Source organism: Budorcas taxicolor, chromosome 2 (assembly GCF_023091745.1).
Source record: "Budorcas taxicolor isolate Tak-1 chromosome 2, Takin1.1, whole genome shotgun sequence".
Taxonomy (NCBI): Eukaryota; Metazoa; Chordata; class Mammalia; order Artiodactyla; family Bovidae; genus Budorcas; species Budorcas taxicolor.
The window spans coordinates 88,838,685-88,860,564 of NC_068911.1; the positions used below are offsets into that span (position 1 = coordinate 88,838,685).

General features: G+C 38.9%; 1 protein-coding gene across 19 annotated transcripts in view; it reads left to right on the forward strand.

Annotated features, from left to right (window-relative positions):
• Window positions 1–21,880, forward strand: part of NEB (nebulin) — a 217,018-nt gene that overhangs the window by 44,029 nt on the left and 151,109 nt on the right. For all 19 annotated transcript variants that reach the window (XM_052636102.1, XM_052636101.1, XM_052636104.1 and 16 more), the window contains exons 31-47: window positions 415–519; window positions 607–714; window positions 2,189–2,500; window positions 2,605–2,811; window positions 4,871–4,975; window positions 5,923–6,030; window positions 7,932–8,243; window positions 9,204–9,410; window positions 11,208–11,312; window positions 12,792–12,899; window positions 13,994–14,305; window positions 14,829–15,035; window positions 15,502–15,606; window positions 15,768–15,875; window positions 16,732–17,043; window positions 18,193–18,399; window positions 21,431–21,535. In XM_052636102.1, coding sequence (XP_052492062.1) covers window positions 415–519; window positions 607–714; window positions 2,189–2,500; window positions 2,605–2,811; window positions 4,871–4,975; window positions 5,923–6,030; window positions 7,932–8,243; window positions 9,204–9,410; window positions 11,208–11,312; window positions 12,792–12,899; window positions 13,994–14,305; window positions 14,829–15,035; window positions 15,502–15,606; window positions 15,768–15,875; window positions 16,732–17,043; window positions 18,193–18,399; window positions 21,431–21,535 — 3,033 coding nt within the window. The remainder of the gene's footprint in view (window positions 1–414; window positions 520–606; window positions 715–2,188; window positions 2,501–2,604; window positions 2,812–4,870; window positions 4,976–5,922; window positions 6,031–7,931; window positions 8,244–9,203; window positions 9,411–11,207; window positions 11,313–12,791; window positions 12,900–13,993; window positions 14,306–14,828; window positions 15,036–15,501; window positions 15,607–15,767; window positions 15,876–16,731; window positions 17,044–18,192; window positions 18,400–21,430; window positions 21,536–21,880) is intronic.

Here is a 21,880-nt window from a genome sequence, read left to right on the forward strand (position 1 = left end):
AAAACTACCCCTAAGTTCTGTTAGTCACTTACCGCTCACAAAGTATAATATAGGTAGTTTGTGAATCCTACCCTATTATCTTTTCCTATGCTCAAAAAAGTGTCTGGAGGTTAACTTTGTCATTGGGTCACCTCCCTGGGCTCCTAGGTGGGTGCCCCACCTCAATCTGGAGGTTCTTAGCTCATACCAAGGGACTTTTGCCAAGGCTAAACTGGCACTAAGATCAGACCCTGTGCAATGGCATAGGAGACCTTAAATGCCTACAGATATTTTCAGGTGAATATGGAGATGGCTCTGAGTGTGTGTTTCATAAAAAACTCCTCTATGCAGTGTGATCTGCTCAGAAATTTTCCTGTGCCATTAAACACTTTCCTGTACTTTATTCATTTGTTTATACTTTCTGTTCCCTTTCAGGTTGCCTACAAAGCCAAAGGAGAGGAAGTTATTCACAAGTACAGTCTGCCAGCGGACCTGCCCCAGTTCATTCAGGCTAAAGTCAATGCCTACAATATCAGTGAGGTGTGCACGTGGGTTCAGTTGCTCATGGAGAGTTAAGCCTTTTCTGCATGTGGTCTGAATTATCTTCAAATAACATTTTTCTTGCAGAATATGTACAAAGCAGACTTGAAAGATTTGAGCAAGAAGGGATACGACCTGAGAATTGATGCGATTCCCATCAAAGCTGCCAAAGCAGCCAGGCAGGCGGCAAGTGATGTAAGTCCAGCTGGTGGTCTCCTGTATGTATCCAGAAAATGTGGGTTGGTGGGCTTGTTACCCAAGTCACCATGTCTGCTGTCCCTGACTTGGAGCAAGCCAGGCTGAAATAATTCGGGAAGGAAAGTTCTCTAAACAGATTGGAATTTTCATGGGGGTAGGGATTTGTATAACCTTGACTGATCTGTTCTAATCAAGCCCCCTAATTTTAAATTCTCTACTATAATTCTGCACAAATTCATGTCATTCCTCTGATAGATATAAAGAAGTTACTTGCTATTTGCATCATTGTAACCTCCTAATGGTAAACCTTTATCTCAAAACTTGCTTAATTTCTATGAATTCTCTCTTCTTTGCTTCTACAGACTGATGAAAGGACTTCCAGTGTTGGAGCCCCTAATAGTCAGTCATTAGGTTTCATTAGTTAAGACTTGTTTTTCTTTTCCTATCTTACTTCAATTCAGACAGGAATTGAAGTCACTTCCTCTGTGAGATTTAAATAAAATGGCCTCAAGGCCTTTCCTGCTGTCCTGCAGGAAGTGGGATGCCCTCCCCACCATTGCTTCTTTGCCTGAGGCTTTACCTTTTCTGACCACCTCAGGCTCCTGATTTGCACAGGATGCTTTTGCTCTGGCTCAGCTGGGCTTTCCTTCCCTGGACTTATTCTTTCCCCTCTGCACAATCCAGAGATGGAACACAGCTGCTGCTTCTTGGTATCTTTCCAAATCCTAAGTACAACTTGACTGGTTGTTTGATATGAAGTTAACACTGCCCTAGGGTAAATACCCTAAGACTGAATAATGGAAGTCCGTGTCCTAAAAGCAGTGCTCCAGGGTTTCTCACTGATCTCCTTTCTCTGTGGTGTTCCCTTCCAGCCACCCCATCCCAACACTCATACAAACCTTCCCTTCTGTCTCTGCTTCCCAGCTTCCTGGGCTTCTTCCCAGGTCTCCTCAAGGACACTCAATTCTCTCCACTTTATTATTCAGAGCCAATTAGTGTTGCACACTACTTGTTGTGGGTCTCGTTTTGAATATCCAAAGACTCATTAAAATTGTACTATTACTAGTAAAATTCTTTTTCTACTACTGCTCCTAAAATAGCCAGGTATTTGGTTTTAGAAGCATAGTATAATTGGTGGAGATTGTGAAATATTTGGGCTTCCCTCATGGTTCAGACGGTATAAGCCACCAAAGAAGTCCAGATATTTAAATTTTCATTTGTCTCTATCACTGTCGAAGTGGAAAAGAACTTGTTTTACTTTGTCAGTGATATGAATTATAGTAACATCCCCACCCCACCCTCTCTTGTGTGGCAGAAGCAACTATAGGCAAACAAACAGACTCTAACATTTTAAGTCTACCAGGCAACATTGCAAATATCAAATTGTTTGGTTATGAAAACAAATCATGGTCTCAATGTTCAGTAAAATCTTCCTAACTTAAAAAATATACCCACCTTTTTTTCCCAATAGGTCCAATACAAAAAAGATTATGAAAAAGCCAAAGGGAAAATGGCTGGCTTCCAAAGTCTCCAAGATGATCCTAAACTGGTTCATTATATGAACGTGGCCAAAATACAGTCGGACCGGGAGTATAAAAAAGACTATGAGAAGACGAAGACCAGACACAACACGCCCCATGATATGGTCAACATTGTGGCAGCTAAGAAAGCTCAAGATGTTGCCAGCAATGTCAACTATAAGCATTCACTCCATCACTACACCTACCTGCCTGATGCCATGGACCTGGAGTTGTCTAAAAACATGATGCACATACAGAGCGATGTAAGTGATGTTTACTCCACAAGACAGTCTCCGTCCAAGGTGGGGGCCTTGTGAGAGAACCCACTCCCTGGGGCACTCACTCCTGTCTTCCCCTTTCACTGTAGAATGTCTATAAGGAAGACTACAACAACTGGATGAAAGGCATAGGCTGGGTACCCATTGGCAGTCTGGAGGTAGAAAAAGTTAAAAAAGCAGGTGATGCCCTGAATGAAAAGAAGTACAGGCAACATCCAGATACCCTCAAATTTACCAGCATCGTGGACTCCCCAGTTATGGTCCAGGCAAAACAGAACACACAGCAAGTCAGTGATGTGAGTACAACAAAACGGAGCATGCAAGAGGATGGAGGGAGGCTTTAAAAAATTCAGCTTGCCATTTTTATTCTCTAGACAAATTTGAAAATTTTATTCTGTTCCTTTTAGAATTATTATTTTATTTAAAAATAATAATTATAATTATTTTTACTTTGGATACTAACATTTTCTATTTTTCTTTTTTCTTGTCTTTTTAAAACATCTTCCATTTTTAACGGCCTCGAAATTCTGTGTTATTGAATAAATTTGACATAGTGTAAAACACTCTATTCTTAAATCCTCACATCTTATTGTGGCAAATTCATCATAGTCCATTCTGTATAAAGACTTCTGTATTTGCTTTTCCTATATAAAATATTAATACAGTGAAATAATACACGAGTAGTTGATTTTGCACCTCAGAATTCATCATACACAATTATTAGACTTTACTTATATCTTGGCGGAGATTAGTAAATTGTTTGCCTGCCTGTCCATGAATAATGTATATGCTCTGGCTAAAGATAGATCTAAAGGAAATTTTGGTGTATGGAAGAGTAATAAAGGGACATCAAAAGCACTCATTAATTCAATGAATGAATGTTTTTGAATACTTTCCACTGTATTATTTGCTGATAATATAAAGATGGATGAGAATGAGTAGGATGTAGGATAAAACAAATACAGGAAAGGAGTATAAGACAGAAGCATGGATAAAAACAGCATTAGCATATACAGAGACAGATGTTACAGGAGAGGCAGGTGCCAAGTAGGTACAAGGGGAGAGAGCAACTCCTTGCCAGAGCCTCTCTGGCAAATAAGAAATGCCACTTTCCTGACAAAACGAAAAATATGACTGTCAAGAACTAGTGAATGGAAGGACAGTGAAGGATGAAGAATCCAGGATTATAACCCATTATTGAAGGTCTTGCATGCTAATTCATAGTCTGGACTTCAGTGGGTAGGTAACAAGAAGTTCTGAAGATGTTTAATCCATGGAGCTCTATAATGAGATCTGTGTTTTAAAAGTAATTGGCAAAAAATGCCGAGGTTGTATTGGAGAAGGGAAGGATTGGAGACAAGGAGATGAATTAGAAAGCTGCTACAGAAATTCAACAGAAGCCTTATTTGGGCTTAACTCAGGCAATAGCTTTGGGAAAGGAAATGTTTAGAAGGTGAAATTAATGAGATTCTCTGAATGAGTAGAGATGGGTTCTAAAGGCAGTGAGGAAGAAGTGAAGATAGCTCTTAGATTCCTGCAAGGAATTATTTTGTATTTGGATGGGGATTCTTTTAGATATTAGTCTTTTCAGATTTTACTTCTGATACATGTACACTGATTTCCATGTGGTATTCCATGCTAAAGAAGTGGAGGTATATACAATAAATGATAATCGAGAGATGAAAAATCTGCTTGAGATCCTGATTCTGTTTTAGTTTTAGAAATTAAGCAACTCTAAAAAAATTATCAAGAGGAGGACACAGTATGATTCCTACGCCACACATTTTGATGTCTTTCAGACATCTTTAAAATGACAAAATAGGGCAAATTTGAAGTGGTAAACCTTATGGCATAAGCTAGATTTACATGTAAGCACCTTTACATTATGAGAAAATTATTATGTGCCTTACTGATATGATTTATAATAGAAAGTTTTTTTAGCAGAATTGACTCATTCTAGCTAACTTTTTCTAAGAATAAAAAACAAACGAACAAAACACAAGACAGTGAGAACTACTAACTCTACTAACAAAAAAAAAATGACTTTTTTCTGGCTTTAGTGAATTGTTTTATTCATGTTAGGATTTCACATTTGAACTCCTTTTTTATTCATTTCTGTCAAGCAAAGATTTCAATTTTCTTAGGATTTTTCTCTCTCCAATACAGAGGCTGTTGTGTTTTCCTTAAGATATCAAGATCTTGAGTTTCTTAAAATAGGAAGATGCCTTTGATCAGTTTAAACAATAGAAATAGTGGGAGATTATGCCAAGAAAATCTCCTTTAAGCATGTGATTAATATATTTTCCTTTTTGTACCATCCATAATGCATTTTATTTTTGTGACTATGTGTTGCAGATCTTATACAAAGCTAAAGGAGAAGATGTGAAACATAAATATACGATGAGTCCTGACCTTCCTCAGTTTCTTCAGGCCAAGTGCAATGCTTACAATTTAAGTGATGTAAGTATGGTTTTTGATGGAGTGTGAAATCCAGACCTGGTAATAAAATAACAGAATTTTAGAGTATGACAAGGCCTTGACAATTTAGGTCAATTTTCTCTATAACCCTGTTAGATAATACCTCATAATGATTGTTCTGAACTTCTTGAGTTGGCCTTTTCAAGCGTGGTGGTGGTGGTGGTTTAGTCGCAAAGTACTGTCCAACTCTTGTGACCCCATGGACTATAGCCCACCAGGCTCCTCTGTCCATGGGATTTTCCAGGCCAGAAAACTGGAGTGGGTTGCCATTTCTCTCTTCAGGGTATCTTCCCCACTCAGGGATTGAACCAGTGTCTCCTGAACTGTGGGCAGATTCTTTACTACAGAGACAGTGTGTACTAGGACAACTCTTAGGGGATAGCCTTTTTCTTTGTTTAGACCTCAACCCCTATTCCTCTCATTTTCCTAGTTTTGCACATGGAGGAATGTTTTAATCCTCCAGAAAAATAAGGATAAATGATTTTTTTTTTTTTTAACCAATAACCCTAAAAATTTTACAGCTAACTACAGGTCTTCCTTGGATCTTTCTTTCATAAGATGGAACAATTTCATTTTCTCCAGTTGGTCCTTACATACTGTGGTTTCTAGAACCTTGATTACTCTCCTCTGGATCCACTCCAGTTTCTCAGTATCCCTCTTCAATATGTGCCTAAACCAGACTTGGGTGAATAATTAGTACAGAGTCTAATAATTTTATACTGTATAAAGTAGGACATTTTGCTAAAGTGACTTTTTTTAAATTGAAATCTAGTTGATTTACCATTAGCGTGACTTCTCACAACAGTGTGTGCTATAGGAGATTCTTCTAGCTTCTCTCTGGGAAAGAACAAAACAATCTCAGCTGTTGAGGAATCACTGTTGCTAGTTACTCCACAGCATGCCAACATCTTTTTCCTTTTCCATCCTAGGTGTGTTATAAACGGGACTGGCATGATTTAATAGCCAAGGGCACCAATGTGCTGGGTGATGCTATACCCATCACTGCAGCCAAGGCATCGAGAAACATTGCCAGTGATGTGAGTCGAAACTCTGGGTGAAATCTTGGTGGACTGTATTTTTTTAAGTAATCAAATGGGTGCTTGTTAAAGTGATACCACGTTGAAAACAATATGTTGAATTAATGACATTGAAATTCTCCACAAATACTGCTTTGAAAACCTGTCACTTTTTCAATAATTTGTGATTCTTTTCAGTTGACCCCACTTGGTACAGCTGTCATAAATCTGAAAGCAGCTTTCTCCTCTGATTCATAGCCCAAATTACCTTCCCTGACACATTTCCCTCACAGCTCACATTTATTTTCAAGGAGAACACCCTGACTGACACTAACACATTAAATTCAGATGACTGCCTGCATTATAATTGTATTCAGAAGGTTGAGAAGGTGTTAGATAAAATGGATAGATTTTATAAACCAAATGTGAAAAGCCCACTTTTCTAGAATATAATTTTGATTTATTTCATATGTAGTAGAATTGATAACCCATTTCATCTGTAACAGAAAAAAAATATACACTTGACTTCTTCCCATCGTTGAAAAACAAAATTTTCCAAAAGCATGCACACCCATAGATTTCACTGTCATGCCCTATTCCAGTGGCTACAGTTTCTTTCTTAGCTTTTTAATTTGTATTGCGGTATAGCCGATTAACAGACAATGTTGTGACAGTTTCAGGTGAATAGTAAAGGGACTCAGCCACACATATACATGTATCTATTCTCCCCCAAACTTCAAAGAGCCTACAGTTTTGGTTTGAGACAAGAAAAGAAAGGAGCCACATATACAGACCATGCAGAAGATAGGGTATAAGAATTCTACAGCCTTCCGTGTAGGGCTGGGACTGAAGATGTGTTCCTCAAAGGTTTGCTCATCACTATGAAATCTAGTTTAAGGAGAAAGTGAAAGTCTAAAATATGACATTATCGTTTCTCTTTTTAGCCCTTACATAGAACTTTTTCTAATATGTCTAGAAATCACTGGATAGTCCTTTTGCCTGCTAAACTCTTGTTTATAAATCAGTGCTTAAATGGCAGGAACAGAGCATCTTCAGAGTTTGGGTAGATTTGAATTCCCATACATAAAATTTGAGGGTTGGATCTATTACCTGGAGTATAACTTAATCTATACCCCATTGCCAATTTTAGCTGTGAGAAACCTCAGACAGCAGAGCTTTTGCAGTTAGGTTTTTACTGACAGGGAAGGGGCTCAGGGGTTCCTCCCTTATTCTTCAGTTACTCAATTCATCTGCACTGCCTCAGCAGTGAGCTTGGAGAGTAGCTGCTGAGAAATGGGGTTGGGTGAAAGCCCAGCTACTTACCTGCCTATGCAGCACCCAAGTTGATGCCGCTTAAAAAGAAGAGGGTTTTTTTTTTTAAAAACCATATGAAGTTAACCTGAGACAACATAGTAATGTTTTCTATCCTCCACCCTAAAGAGATATGAGTATAAACATCTTTCATGTAGTGTTCTTTAGAGTTTCTTCTGCACCTGTTGTATACATATCACTGGGCCAATCAGAATAGAAAACAAAAGTATTTCTAGTATTCTGTGATGTGAACCAACATGATGGATTAGGAAAATTCACATCCTTGGAAAACCAGGGGAGATTGGTCTTACATTTTGGAACGTGTCATGTTTATATTAAGTATGAAAACTCAGTGGGCTTTATATGAAGTTTACCATGCAAATCATCTATAGAATTCATAACAAAGAAAAGAAACTGGTCCTGAATTCATTGTGACATTCGTGTATAACCTAGCACTGCTGGAAATAAATGCTTTCACTCTAGACTCTCTCAGGTTGGAGGGTGTTGGGTGGTCTTTCAGAAAGTGATCGTATTCTTTATGTGTGAATATACTTGCTGCACCCAATGTTCCCAGTGCTTAGGACTTTGCTAATCCAATTCTTCCTCTGCAGTATAAATACAAGGAAGCTTACGAGAAGGCAAAGGGAAAGCAAGTGGGTTTTAGAAGCCTCCAGGATGATCCCAAGCTGGTTCACTATATGAATGTGGCAAAGTTACAGTCTGATCGTGAATACAAGAAGAACTATGAAAACACCAAGACCAGCTACCATACCCCTGGGGACATGGTTAGCATTACTGCTGCGAAGATGGCCCAGGATGTTGCCACCAACGTCAACTACAAGCAGCCGATACATCATTACACATACCTACCTGATGCTCTGAGTCTTGAGCATATCAGGAATGTGAATCAGATTCAGAGTGATGTGAGTATGTGTGATATAGCAGACCTAGAGATGTTCGTAATAAATGGGTGATCATTTCTTCCTATTTTAGTTAAACTTTGCAATACAATAAGATATTTGAAAAATGCACTTTAAAATACACAATCATCATTGAAACAGTAAGAAAGGCATGGTAGGCAAGCTGTGTTTTACTAGCTTTCTGTGCTCTCATCACAATCATTGACATCTTTATTAACTTATGGATCAAATATAGCGCCATATTCTACTAAGTGGCTCTCAACAAGAGGGAATGGTTGCTCCTGGTGGCCTGCTTTGGGTGATATGTATAATGCAAAATATGAGCATTCTCTATTCTTTCTGAATTCAAGAAAGGTTTTTTTTTTGTTTGTTTGAACTCAAGGTCACACTCTCATGTATGTGTCTCTATATAGCGAGTCATCTGTAGTGAACCGGGAAGGTTTTGTGATTGCAGTGTGACTCATGGAGAGCTATATGAGGAAGGTGTTCAATATTCAGGGCATTTCCTGCTGCCGGAGCCAGGTTTTTGTAAAAATTGTCCTTGGTAAAAGGAAGAAATGGTGTTCATTTATTGTTGCTCAATGAGAATGTCTCTCTCTCACTGAGATAGAGGGGCCTAGGTGGACAGTGTGGGTGAAATGCAAAAGTAGTGGAGTTTTCAGTGAAATCAAAGGGAAAGCCCAATTTATTGTCAAAAGAGGCACATTTTTAAAGCAGTACCTGTGAAAATATGTGTCCTGGATTCCCTCTTGGAATGTATAATGCACTCTAATGACAGAACTGCTTTTTCTTATGATCAGATTCTGAGTAAGAAGCTCTGTGGCAGACAGCCAAGAGAGCCACTGTAGAAACAAGCAGGCTGACAGGCTGCTCTTCCTTCCCCCTGGATAGAATTGCAGATTTCCGGAACATCCCTTGAGTGTGCTCTAGGATATCTTCTCATCGGAGGTTACTCTCTTACAGAATGTATATAAAGATGAGTACAACCACTTCTTCAAGGGCATTGGATGGATACCAATTGGTTCTCTGGAGGTTGAGAAGGTCAAAAAAGCAGGTGATGCATTAAACGAGAAGAAGTACAGACAGCACCCAGATACCATCAAGTTCACAAGTGTGCCTGATTCCATGGGCATGGTTTTGGCTCAGCACAACACAAAGCAGCTAAGTGATGTAAGTGGTTTCCCCTCAAATGGTTTTGTCTGTGAATAACCCCATGACCAGCTACTCCACCATCCTTCTTAACTCAATCCGTGAGCATGCATCTGTGTTAATAAATCAGCTGCTTTCAGAGTTAAATTCAAAGGGTTTTATCTTGGAAGCAACTTGGGACTTGAAGAACAGGGAGGAGAGAAGGAAGATATTCCAAGTTTGCTTTGTTTTCCAAATGTGGAGAGTCGGTGTTGTTCATAAGCAGTCTCCTACATTATCGATGTGAAAAGAAATTATCACCTGTGACCTTGTCTGAACTGCAAACCCAAGATATTTGTTGCTCTGAGTTGCAAGAGTTCTACCTAGGTAAATGAGAAGAAGGCTAATTGAAACCTTAATCTTTTTCCAAAAAAAAAAGAAAAAGAAAACCCATAGCCTGATATTCTGAGAGAGGCCTCTAGGGAGGGGTGAAGTAGTTTACTTTCAGAGTCATCTGGAGTCTCCTTTCTAAGCTCAGGTCTATCTGGACCCTTTTTCTTAGTCAGAGGCTAATAACAATGCTGTGTTTTACCTCCTTTGATAAGTTCAGAGTCATGTTACGATACCTCCACCAGAAAAAGAGCGATAAGTAGAAAACAAAGGAGGGAAGAAATTATGTGTGTTTGGTCCTAGATATTTGAAGATGGGAAATGCATTCTTTGGCTCGGATTTGAGGGTTAACTGTGGATTTTGTTTCTCAGACCAGTCCCACATTACCACAGATGTTTCAAGATTAATCCAGTTTTAGTGGCACTAAATGGTGTAGATTCTTGCAACTTCTCTTGTACTGACAAAGTGTCACTTTCCACTGTGTTTTTCCTGTTAGCTAGGAAAACCCTACACTCAGTTTATGAAGAACTCCCTGTCGCCATAAATGCCATCCACATCTCCTTAGTTTCTCAAGCTTGAAACCTGGCAGTCACCACTGACACCTCGCTGTGTGAACCCGTGCAGCCAGTGCATCTGCTGAGTTATTCCCCACTCTCTCAGCCATCCTGTTGGATCCTTCTGTCTTTTAGCTGCCACCAACCCTAGTTCTGGCCTCCGTCTGTCTCACGTGGGCAACTACAGTAATCCATTATCTGGACTCCCTGCCTGAGGTCACACATGACAACCAAAAAGACTGTCGTTTTAAAACATGAATCATGTCCTTCTCATACTTAAAGCCTGTTAGTAACTTCTCGAACTCAAAATCTAAACTTGTTAACTTGGTTGAAATGAAAAGGCCCCCAGCTCTGTGGTCCTGCCCTCCTCCTGTCTAATCCTTCTGGGACCCCCTCAGAGCCCTCTGTGACCTTCAGTCTCTCAAGCTGGCCATGCCTTTCCAGACCCAGGTCTCTGAATGCTCCTCTTCTGCCCAGACCCTTCCCCTTTCTTCACGTTTGAGCATCAATGGTACCTTTCTATTGAGCCTTTGATGTCCCCTTTTGTTTCTTTCCTAAAGTTATTTTATTTATACCACAAAAAGTTTATGTGTTTATTCTGTTTCCTCTACAGGACTATAGACTCCAAGGTCAGCTTTATTTATTAAATAAACTTGAACACTTTAAACACAGGACCTACCACACTGCCGATTGTCCCACACCATTGTACAATAAATATTGGTGGAATGAGTGAATGGATATGTCCATAAACACTCCCTCTGCATGATAGAGTAGCTAATTGCCTTGTAAATGGAAAAGCACAAATGGGAGCCTTCCTTTTTAAAGGGACGTGTGCTAGGTGAAACTTACACTATGTTAGCTAATTCAGCTTGCATGCTGCCTCCTTTGTTTTTAGTTGAACTACAAGGTGGAGGGAGAGAAAGTGAAGCACAAGTACACTCTGGACCCCGATGTGCCTCAGTTTATTCAGGCCAAGGTCAATGCCTTCAACATGAGTGATGTGAGTATTTGGCTGGGTGCCTGTCTTAGTATTGCATCAGGGGCCTCCCCTTTCCAGCTCTGTGTAACTCCAGCACTGAGAATTTTAGAGGGAGCCAACTGAGTGTGGGCCCTTTGAGTCTTTGTTAGAGAAGATCATTGAGAGGACAAGACTATCAGGTGACCCTGGAGCTGGACCCGGGAAATTGGGGGCTCCTTATCCCACTCCTGTCCTTGGAATGTACATTCTGCCCACTGTTCCCACAGTGGGAGCCATTTTCGAGGACGCGGCCTTGAGAGACCAATGTGTTGTTGAGACCACTCGGGACTGAACCTAGCTGAGGCCTAAATAAACTAGTATGGCCCTGGTGGGCAGTTGCAAAGATCTGTCGCGTGACTGCCCCCCAAAACTCACTAATTTAAATTCTCTTGTTTATGCCAAGCTGGAGAGTTTAGCCTGTTTAAGTTTCTCCTTGCCCTCCTTGTGTGGGGACCAATTTGCAAATCAATAGTCTCCAGATTGGATTCTTATCATAGAATATGGGGCTAGAGGTAGCATTCATTTCACTTAATGCAGACTTTTTCCAACTGTGGGCTATGATTCATTAGCTGTTAAATCAATCTAGTAGTCTGTGTTCCATTTTTTAAAAAGTGAAAGAAATTGGGACAAACAGATTGGAAAATCAGGAGTGTATAATTTGTAGTAACTGTAAGTATGGCTATCTCTGACTTTTGGCTGTTTGTTAAACTTCTAAAAATGCTCACCACAATTTTCTTTAGAAAGTCTTTCTTTGTATGTGACTAGCATCTCTCTTGGATACTTAATTAGTGGTGATGTTTACATGTACTATTATGAATTATTTCATTTTGCTTTTAAATCAAATTGGTAAATTCTAATTTAAAGACATAGTCAAACCTGGATAAAATTGTTCATTTCTTAAAAGATGACTTAGTCATTCTTCCTAACATTTTAGACTCTCTTTTATCGCCAAATAAACAATCTTTAAGTACTCATTTTTATGCTTTTGGTTTATATAAAACTTTTTTCCTACTTTTATAAGTAATATTTAAACATTAAGGTTAATTAAAGCAGGGTACTATGTCTGAATTTTTAATTTTACTATCCACATCTTTGTGTAAGTTTAAAATGCTTCATACAAAAAATACAAGAAAATAAAAGCATTACATGCTTATTATAGAAAAATTGAAAAGTATAGAAAATTATGAAAAAATTAATATTGTTATCCCACATTCAAAGCATTACCTTTCCACTGGTTTTTTATACACACATATACGTTTTTTACAGCAATTGAGATCATACTGTGTGTATAGTTTACTGATATATTTTTTAAAAAGAATCTAATAGATCCCTAAAAGATGAACAAAGGGCTCTAACTCTGAATTTTTTAATAGAAAGGGATATATTATGAAGATTTTGGCATCCTGTTTAATTTTTCTTTTAATTATGTCAAATATTAAAATAATCTCTTTTTTTTCCAAGTCTCATTATAAAGCAGATTGGAAGAAAACCCTTGCTAAGGGTTATGATTTGAGACCAGATGCTATTCCTATTGTTGCTGCAAAAAGTTCAAGGAATATTGCTAGCGATGTAAGTCTAATTTGAAAGTAGCAAGCTTTCTTGGTATTTTACAAATCTTTACATGGTGTATGAGGTTATATGAGCTATATTGAAAGCAAGTAAAGGTTGTAATATAAAAATATTTCCTAATATCTTATGTACCAATTTTTTTATCTTGCTTCACTTAAAAATATTTAAAAGCTCAATTCAGTTACCTAGGATAGGACTTTTTTAAACTCTGAAATACTGGAAATTCTCATTATTATTATTATTATTAATGTGAAAACTGCTTTTTATTTGGATTTTGTTAAGAAAAAAACCTTGGTATATGGAAATATCACTAAAGCAAAAAAGTCTCCCAGTATTTTATTTTATTTATTTGTTTTTTTTTTTGCCACATGGCATGTGGGATCTTCATTCCCTGACCAGGGATTGAACTGGCAGCCCCTGCATTGGGAAGGTGGCGTCTTAACCGCTGAACCAGGAAAGTCCCCTCTCCCAGTATTTTAAAAGAATATAATATTTTATAATTTCCATAAAGAAAAAACTCTGGTGACTTATGGAAAACCAGGAAGAATTATAGATTAAATGACAGTATTTTAGTTTTTTGTCATAAATTTTATGCTTACTTATTTACTTACTTAGTTTACTTTTTACAAATTAAGTTTTATTTTCTATATGAATTGATATAATACCTTGATATAATAGAAACATTCATTTGGAGTCTAGTATGCTAGTTTTTATAATGTCTTTGCTGAAATTTACTCAGGATTCTGCAAATACTTAATAAGGTAATCCAAATTAATCAAGGAAACATAGTAAAAACTATGTACACCAAATCGTTAATAAACTTTTTAGGAACCTTTGAGCATATTTAGAGAATCTACTTATGACTGATCTAGATATAAACTGTAACTTATTCCAGTTTTAAATATCCCCAGAGCAGATCCCAAGACCATCCATTGGAAATATTTTGGTAGTTATTTATTTAAAAATAATAAAACCTTAGATGTTATGTAGATTCAGACAGTTTGTCTAATGCTTAATCTGTGATATAAATTCAATTGAACACTTTCCTACAGTCAACCCTGTCAAACTTCCATCTGCCCTTCTTTTTCATATAGTTCAAATATAAGGAGGGCTACGAGAAAGCCAAAGGCAAACAAATTGGATTTCGCAGTCTTCAGGATGATCCTAAACTGGTTCACTTCATGAATGTAGCCAAAATGCAGTCAGATCGCGAGTATAAAAAGGGCTATGAAGCCAGCAAGACCAAGTATCACACACCTTTGGATATGCTTAGCGTGACAGCAGCCAAGAAATCTCAGGAGGTTGCCACCAACACGAATTATAAACAGCCCTTCCACCACTACACCCTGCTTCCCGATGCCTTGAATGTGGAGCACTCCAGGAATGCGATGCAGATTCAGAGTGATGTACGTAGCATTCATCAGACTGTCAGCATAGAATGAGCTGGCCGTGTCTACCTGTGGCCCACTCCTTCCTCAACCTGGTTGGACTCACTGTAATTAGGGACCCTCTCCAGAACTGGGGGGTTTAGGATTTTACTCATTTGAGCTGAATGTATATAGTTTTCTTTGGTTATTATATACATATTTTTAAACTTTGGATGTCAGACCCAGTATATGATGTATTCTGTGAATGACTAAGAGGTGCAAATGGATGCTATATAATACTCCTTCCAATGTAAAACTTTGTTAACTTTCCTCCAAGAGATTTAAATTTTTAAAGGGATTGGGTCAGGATTGTCAGTTCAAAACCACCATGAATACATTCACTTTTATAATTAATTTCTTTCTCTGAAGAATGGTAGGGAATAAAATACGGGTTATTCTCCCCATCCCCCATCCTTTTTTTTTTTTAACGGACAAATAATCTGTCTAAAGAAACCTAAGCCTTGACTGTTTCTGCAATGAAATTTCCTTTTTCCTTGTAAAGAATTTGTACAAATCTGACTTCACCAGCTGGATGAAAGGGATTGGCTGGGTGCCATTAGAGTCGCTGGAGGTAGAGAAGGCAAAGAAAGCAGGAGAGATTCTCAGTGAGAAGAAGTACCGCCAGCACCCCGAGAAGCTGAAGTTCACATATGCCATGGACACAATGGAGCAAGCACTAAACAAAAGTAACAAACTGATTATGGACAAGGTGAGAACTCACCTGCTGGTCTCAGCCTCAGAGCTCCCGCAGTGCTCAGGCCATTGAACCGGGCATCACCACTTTGACCTTCATCAGAGTTTTCATCTTTCTGATGATCATGGCCAAGGTGGTGGCAGGGTATCTAGATTTGTTGTATCTAGAGAGCTCCAACTTATACTGACCCCAGGCTGGCTGTCAACACCACGCTGAATGTGTGATGGAACCACAAGACCCCATGTAGTGTGTGGTTAGGGCAGGAAGGCATTTGTTTCAGTAGAAAGAGGGCTCCCATGTTTGATGGTTTTTTAAACTCATGTGCTTAGTCTCATCAGCCCATCTTCTTGCTGTTTGCTTCATTTTCCAATATCAAATTGACCCTCTCCTGCCCTGGAACTGTGGGTCTCTGCCTCACGTTGTGATAGCACACTGCCGATGAGTCCTGCTATATAATCATGTGTGGCCTTTCTTGTTGCAGAGGCTCTACACTGAGAAATGGAACAAAGACAAGACCACTATTCATGTCATGCCTGATACTCCAGACATTTTACTCTCCAGAGTAAACCAGATCACCATGAGTGATGTAAGTAGGTGAACAACAGCAACAAAAATGAAGGGCGGGGAGGCTGATGGCAACTAGTTTTTGTGGAATATCTGTCTCCCACACGCCAACCACTTTAAAATCAGGATCCCCGTTCTAAGCTGACTAACAAGATGCTGGCATTTTTCTACTTCATCATTTAGAAACTGTACAAAGCTGGCTGGGAAGAAGAAAAGAAGAAAGGATACGATCTGAGGCCTGATGCCATCCCAATAAAGGCTGCAAGAGCCTCCAGAGACATTGCCAGTGATGTAAGTGCTTCCTCTGGGCTTTATTTAGTATAAAGGAAAAAAGCAAATGAGCCGAGCTTGTGGATATGTAGGAGCTGCAGTCAGCTCTTTTTAGTGTTGGTGGGACCCCTATCCTTTGTAACACACAAGACACGCCCCTTCACCCAGCCCAAGGACCCTCTTATCATGTGTTCATTATTTAATGTAAAAGGTAACAGGGCCTTGTTAAAATAATTAAATTGTGCTATGTGCCAAGTTGCTTCAGTTGTGTCCAACTCTTTGAGACCTCGTGGACTGTGGCCCTTCAGGCTCCTCTGTCCATGGGATTCTCCAGGCAAGAATACTGGAGTGGGTTGCCATGCCCTCTTCCAGGGGATCTTCCCAGCCCAGGAATCAAACTCGTGTCTCTTACATCTCTCGCATTGGCAGGCAGGTTCTTTACCACTGGTGCCACTTGGGAAGCCCCAAAATAATTAAATTGTTAGTGGGAAATTCTAAGCAAACATCAGGATACAAGCTATACATTTTACACAGAAGATTTATTACCAGGCTCTTTCCTGAATGTAGAGAAACGGTGCCTGCAGCCTTTTCCATTGGTTACACAGCTGAGTGGGAAAAGCCTCTTTCTAAGTCTCCTTAAAGCAACTTATTTACACCTCTCTTTGATTAACTCTGAGATGATTCTTTCCCTCATGGACTCAATTCTGGCAAGAAATTTGAAGTAAAGTAGTTTGCTCCCTGTCCCATCCCCAGCAAATCTTCCTTTTCTAAATTTAGAGTAGCCCTAAACCGATGACTAAGCTAATGGCATCCAGTGAATTATATTTCGTTCTCTTTCTTTCACTATCTCATGTCCATGTTCCTTTTCCATCCACAGTTCAAGTACAAGCAAGCCTATGAACAAGCCAAAGGGAAACAGATTGGCTTCCGGAGCCTCGAGGACGACCCCAAGTTGGTGCACTTCATGCAGGTGGCCAAGATGCAGTCGGACCGGGAGTACAAGAAGGCATATGAGAAGTCCAAGACATCCTTCCACACCCCGGTGGACATGCTCAGTGTGGTGGCTGCCAAGAAGTCTCAGGAGGTGGCCACCAATGCCAACTACAGGAACGTGATCCATACCTACAACATGCTTCCCGACGCCATGAGCTTGGAATTGGCCAAAAACATGATGCAGATTCAAAGTGATGTACGTGACAGCCACGTTTGCAGAGCATTTACTTTGAGATAATAAGCAAATCATGAAAGCCTCTAAGTAATGACATTTTGAAAATCCAAGAAGATATTCATATGTAATTTCCCAATAAGATGTTTCATGTTTTACCTTAGACTGAGGTTTTTTTAACAGAAAGGAATGAATCTGATCTATTATTATTGTGAGCATTGCTGGATGTTAGATTCAGGAATAGCAAATGAAATCTGGTTTCAGAAAGGATTTGTTGAAAGAAATACAACTAGCTGAGAAAGTTGGCAGTTTTTATGGCTTCCATACCTTTTATGGTTCCTGATTAAGGAAGAAGAGGTGAAGCAAAATGTCAGATAACTTGAGAGCTACTGCCCCTCATTCCCAAACAGCTTTCATTTCTGACTTTGTAATTGCCTATCTTACTTACTGATGAAATAGGAGATGATGGCTGAAACAGCTATTAGGATAAATGTAAGGAAGGTACAAAGGGTGGAAAACCAAGAATTCAGCTATAGAGGCCCTTTGGTGGCTGGAAGAAGTGAATTTATATTATGAACCAAAGGCAGGCCACACCAAGCCTATATTTCTCTTTAGAAATGTAGAAGCTGAGCTATAGTTGGAGGGGTACATAAGTATCTGAGTGAAAGCAACTATGGTACAGTTATAGAGGGAAACATCAGAACTGAGGAGGGAAGCAGTGAAATTTGCACAAGGTACTGGTGAGGTTTTCTGGCATACCTGAAGCAGTTTAACTGTGGTGGCTGCTCAAAGGCTTATAGCTAAAGATAGAAATGGGGTCCCCTGAGTCATCTATTAGCCAAGGGGACTTGGAGGTTTTTGTAAGAGAGTCAGTCCAACATGGTCACCTTACTTGAGATAGTAGTCACATGGTAGATTGATCTATTTGGTATTTCTTAGTATTTTTTTTTTCTTTATGAAGGTATTGAGAGAAACAAATCACAAAGATACTACTGCTTGTTTTAAATTTCTAACGCAAAGAAATGTGAAAAAGAAATTTAGGGATATAGGTAGTTGAAGTGGAATATACTATTGGTTGAAAACTGAAGGGGAACTTATGGAATATTAAATACCTGCTAATGATTATAGGAAGCTGTGATTTCTTCTCATCCTCAAACTTTTCCTCTTTTGCAGAATCAGTACAAAGCTGACTATGCTGATTTCATGAAAGGCATTGGATGGCTCCCTCTGGGCTCCCTGGAGGCTGAGAAAAACAAGAAAGCCATGGAGATTATCAGTGAAAAGAAGTACCGCCAGCATCCTGACACTTTGAAGTATTCCACCTTGATGGACTCAATGAACATGGTTTTGGCCAAGAAAAATGCAAAAATTATGAATGAAGTAAGTCTTTCAATAATGTAGTGTTTAACAGGAATCAGAAATAAGCCAGGAAAATCTTACATTTAATCTACAGGTTTTGATAATAGTTTTATAGCTTCATAGTTAATGTTTCCTCTAAAAAAGGGTCTTAAAGAAAAAGATATAAATTAGTCCTAATAAAATGCCCTCTTCAAATGTTCAATGAACCACCCTACCCAGTAGACGTAAGTATAGACTTTTTTAATGCAAATCTTGAAAGTGAGTCCCACTTGTTTAAGGTGAAGTTGAGTAGAAGTTCATAATGCTGAATCAGTAGATTGTAGGGCTTATAACAGCTATGTGTTGCAGCCCACTCCTGCTTCCTTGCTTTTTGCTGGAATAAAAGAAAACTCCTAGATTACATGGCTGTAGCAGCATTTCTGAGCCAGAAACTTCTCTGGCCAATCCTGAGAGCAATTGTTCTCCACCACTAGTTCCTTGGATCAGTCATGATTCCAGTCTTCAGGAAAGTCTCACCGTAGTTTCACATTATTAGTGATTAGTTGATTTCATGACCAACAATCAAACAAGCACATCACCCTGTTTTGTTTTTACCCTCTTTCCTTGGACACCTGTTTTCAAGTTGCAGATAACAGAAAAATTATAGCAGCATTGGTTATATTGTGCAGATCACAACTAGAAATGCCATTGATTAACCAAAAATGGGAAAAATAATTTGGATCTAACATGATACAGTTGCAGAAAATGATGTAGAAAGAGCTGTAGTATGCTAAGTCTCTGAGTAAATCCTCTGGAATCTTCTGAGAGAGAAATTTTTCAAGTAGATCAGCCTCTTTGAAAGGGACTTGTCAACACAAGGCACAAATCTCAGTGTCCCTTTAAGATATAGAATTTAAACTATCACAAACATACATTTATTTTTTAAACACTTTTTCATTTTTCCAATGTTAATGATTATCATTTTAGACTACTGATGCCAAGATGAGAATCATAGAAATAGCAAATGCTTGCACTAAGAAGTATCTTGGTGATCATCAGGTTGAATCCCTTTGTTGCAGGGTTGAGGAAAGTGGGGCCCAGAGAGGCAAGGCACCTCCCTTAGAGACACACAGCAGGTGAATCACCTGGTCTAGACTAGAGCCAGGACTCTGAGGAATAAGTATTGCTCTTTCCACTAGAATTGCCCTGTCTGATACTATAGTCACTAGCCGCATGTGATGACGAATCTAAGTCAAATAATAATAATTCAGTTCTTCATTTACATTAGTTACATTTCAAGTGATTGATAGTCCTGTGTGGCTAGGAGCTGTCATGTTGGTTGACACAGAACATTTTCATCACTGCATAGTTCTGATTAGTTGTGCTGGTCTTGAACAGAGATCAGAAAATTACTGCTTAAGTAAAGTTTCATTGTAACACAGCCACAGCTCTTCATTTGTATATTGTCTGTGGCCACTTTTGCACTGCAATAGCAGAATTGAGTAGTTAATGGCAGAGATTCTGTGACTCGCAAAACCTAACATTATTTACTATCTGAGTCTTGACATTTACCCACCCCTGATCTAGAAGAAAACTCTAGAAGATTTGTTTTTATTTTTTAAATCAAACCTGGCTAAAACAAAGAGATAGCATTTTTCACCTACAAGATTTCCAAAAATTAAAAACTTGTGTGATATACAGTATTGGAAAGAAAGTTAATGTAAAGTAGTTTTGCTAGTGTTAATTAAAATTCATCCGCCCAATACCCTTCAGAAGGCCTTACGTAAGTGCAAAGATATAATATATACATATACCTATTAGTATTTTTTGCAGATTAGGGTCTCCAAAAGGAGATGCTAAGGTGGAATTTGGAGTACAGGGCATTTTTCGGGGATCAGTACCCATGGGAGGCAGACATAGCAAGGGGGGTCCAACTGGGATGGTGGCCTTACAAAGCCTAGGTCAGTGCCACAGGGGGCTCTTGAGGGGACATAGCCTGTCAGGAGTGTCCTGCACTGGGTAAAATGGCCAGGATTTTGTACCTCGACCCTGAAGATCCCTGAATGTGGCCACCAGGGAGATGTGCTCTTGAGTGAGGCAGCAAAACCCTAAAGCAAGTGGCAATTTGGAGGCTGTCTGCAAACAGTTGGGGCACCAAGTCCTTCTTTGAATGGGTAGCTGCCTGGTGCATCTCTAGATCACCGCAAAGATTATGGCATCATTGCTTACTATAGAAGAAAATGAAAACAACAAATTAAATGTCTGTCAATGGAGAACTGGTTAAATCAATTAGGTGGATACCTCTTCATGGAATACCACATAGCTCTTTAAATGAATGAAGTTAATTATTTTGAGAAGGCTAAAAGATGTCTATACTATAATATTAAGTAAAAAAGCAAGATGTAGAATAATATATATGACTTCATTTATATTTCAAAAGGACTAAATATGGACTTTAATATGCCTAGAAAATTCCAAGATGGAATTGCTATATCCAGGCTGTAAAATAGGAAGACAGGACATTTTACGTTCCATTTTACATCCTCTCCACTATCTTGTTTGACCACATTTTTCTTTTAAACTTTTAAAAAATAAGAGTGAGCTAACAAAAATACATAAAATATTGATATTTGTGTAAAATAATATGTATGTATGGGGCTTCCCTGATAGCTCAGTTGGTAAAGAATCTGCCTGCTATGCAGGAGACCCTGGTTTAATTCCTGGGTCAGGAAGATCCTCTGGAGAAGGAATAGGCTACCCACTCCAGTATTCTTGGGCTTCCCTTGTGGCTCAGCTGGTAAAGAATCTCATGCAATGTGAGTCCCTTGGTTGGTTTGGTCCCTGGGTTGGGAAGATCCCCTGGAGAAGGGAAAGGCTACCCATTCCAGTATTCTGGCCTGGAGAATTCCATGGACCATATAGTCTATGGGGTCACGAAGAGTCGGACACAACTGAGCGACTTTCACTTTCAATATGTATGTACTAAATGACTTTAAAATTTTTAAATATTAACTTCTATTGATTTCTTTTTCTTTCTTTCTTTCTTTCTTTTTTTTTTTTTTTAACTTTCCAGCACCTCTACAAACAAGCATGGGAGGCCGACAAGACCAAAGTCCATATCATGCCTGATATCCCCCAGATTATTTTGGCAAAGGCAAATGCAATTAATATGAGTGATGTAAGTAAGACTCTCCCCTGTTGTCTGTCATCTTTCTTTCCTACCCATTTGAACTAGTAAAAACAAAGTAACAGATTAATGTTTCAATTTTGAGAGTGAATGTTTTGAAAATGAGTGGGAATCCACAAATGAGCATCTTTCTCTTTCTCATCTTGCTTTGATAAGAATAGGAATAGGCCTATTGATGGGCCTTGGGTCCAGCAGTTAGGAATTCGAAGGGAGTTGGATTTTGTTCTAGGGGTAGTTACTTTTTATCAAACTAGGAGAATTAAAGAGAATGGCTTTAGAGCCCAGGATAAGAGATAAAGAATGAATCCCAGGACTTTCCTAGAGAGTCCTTCTACC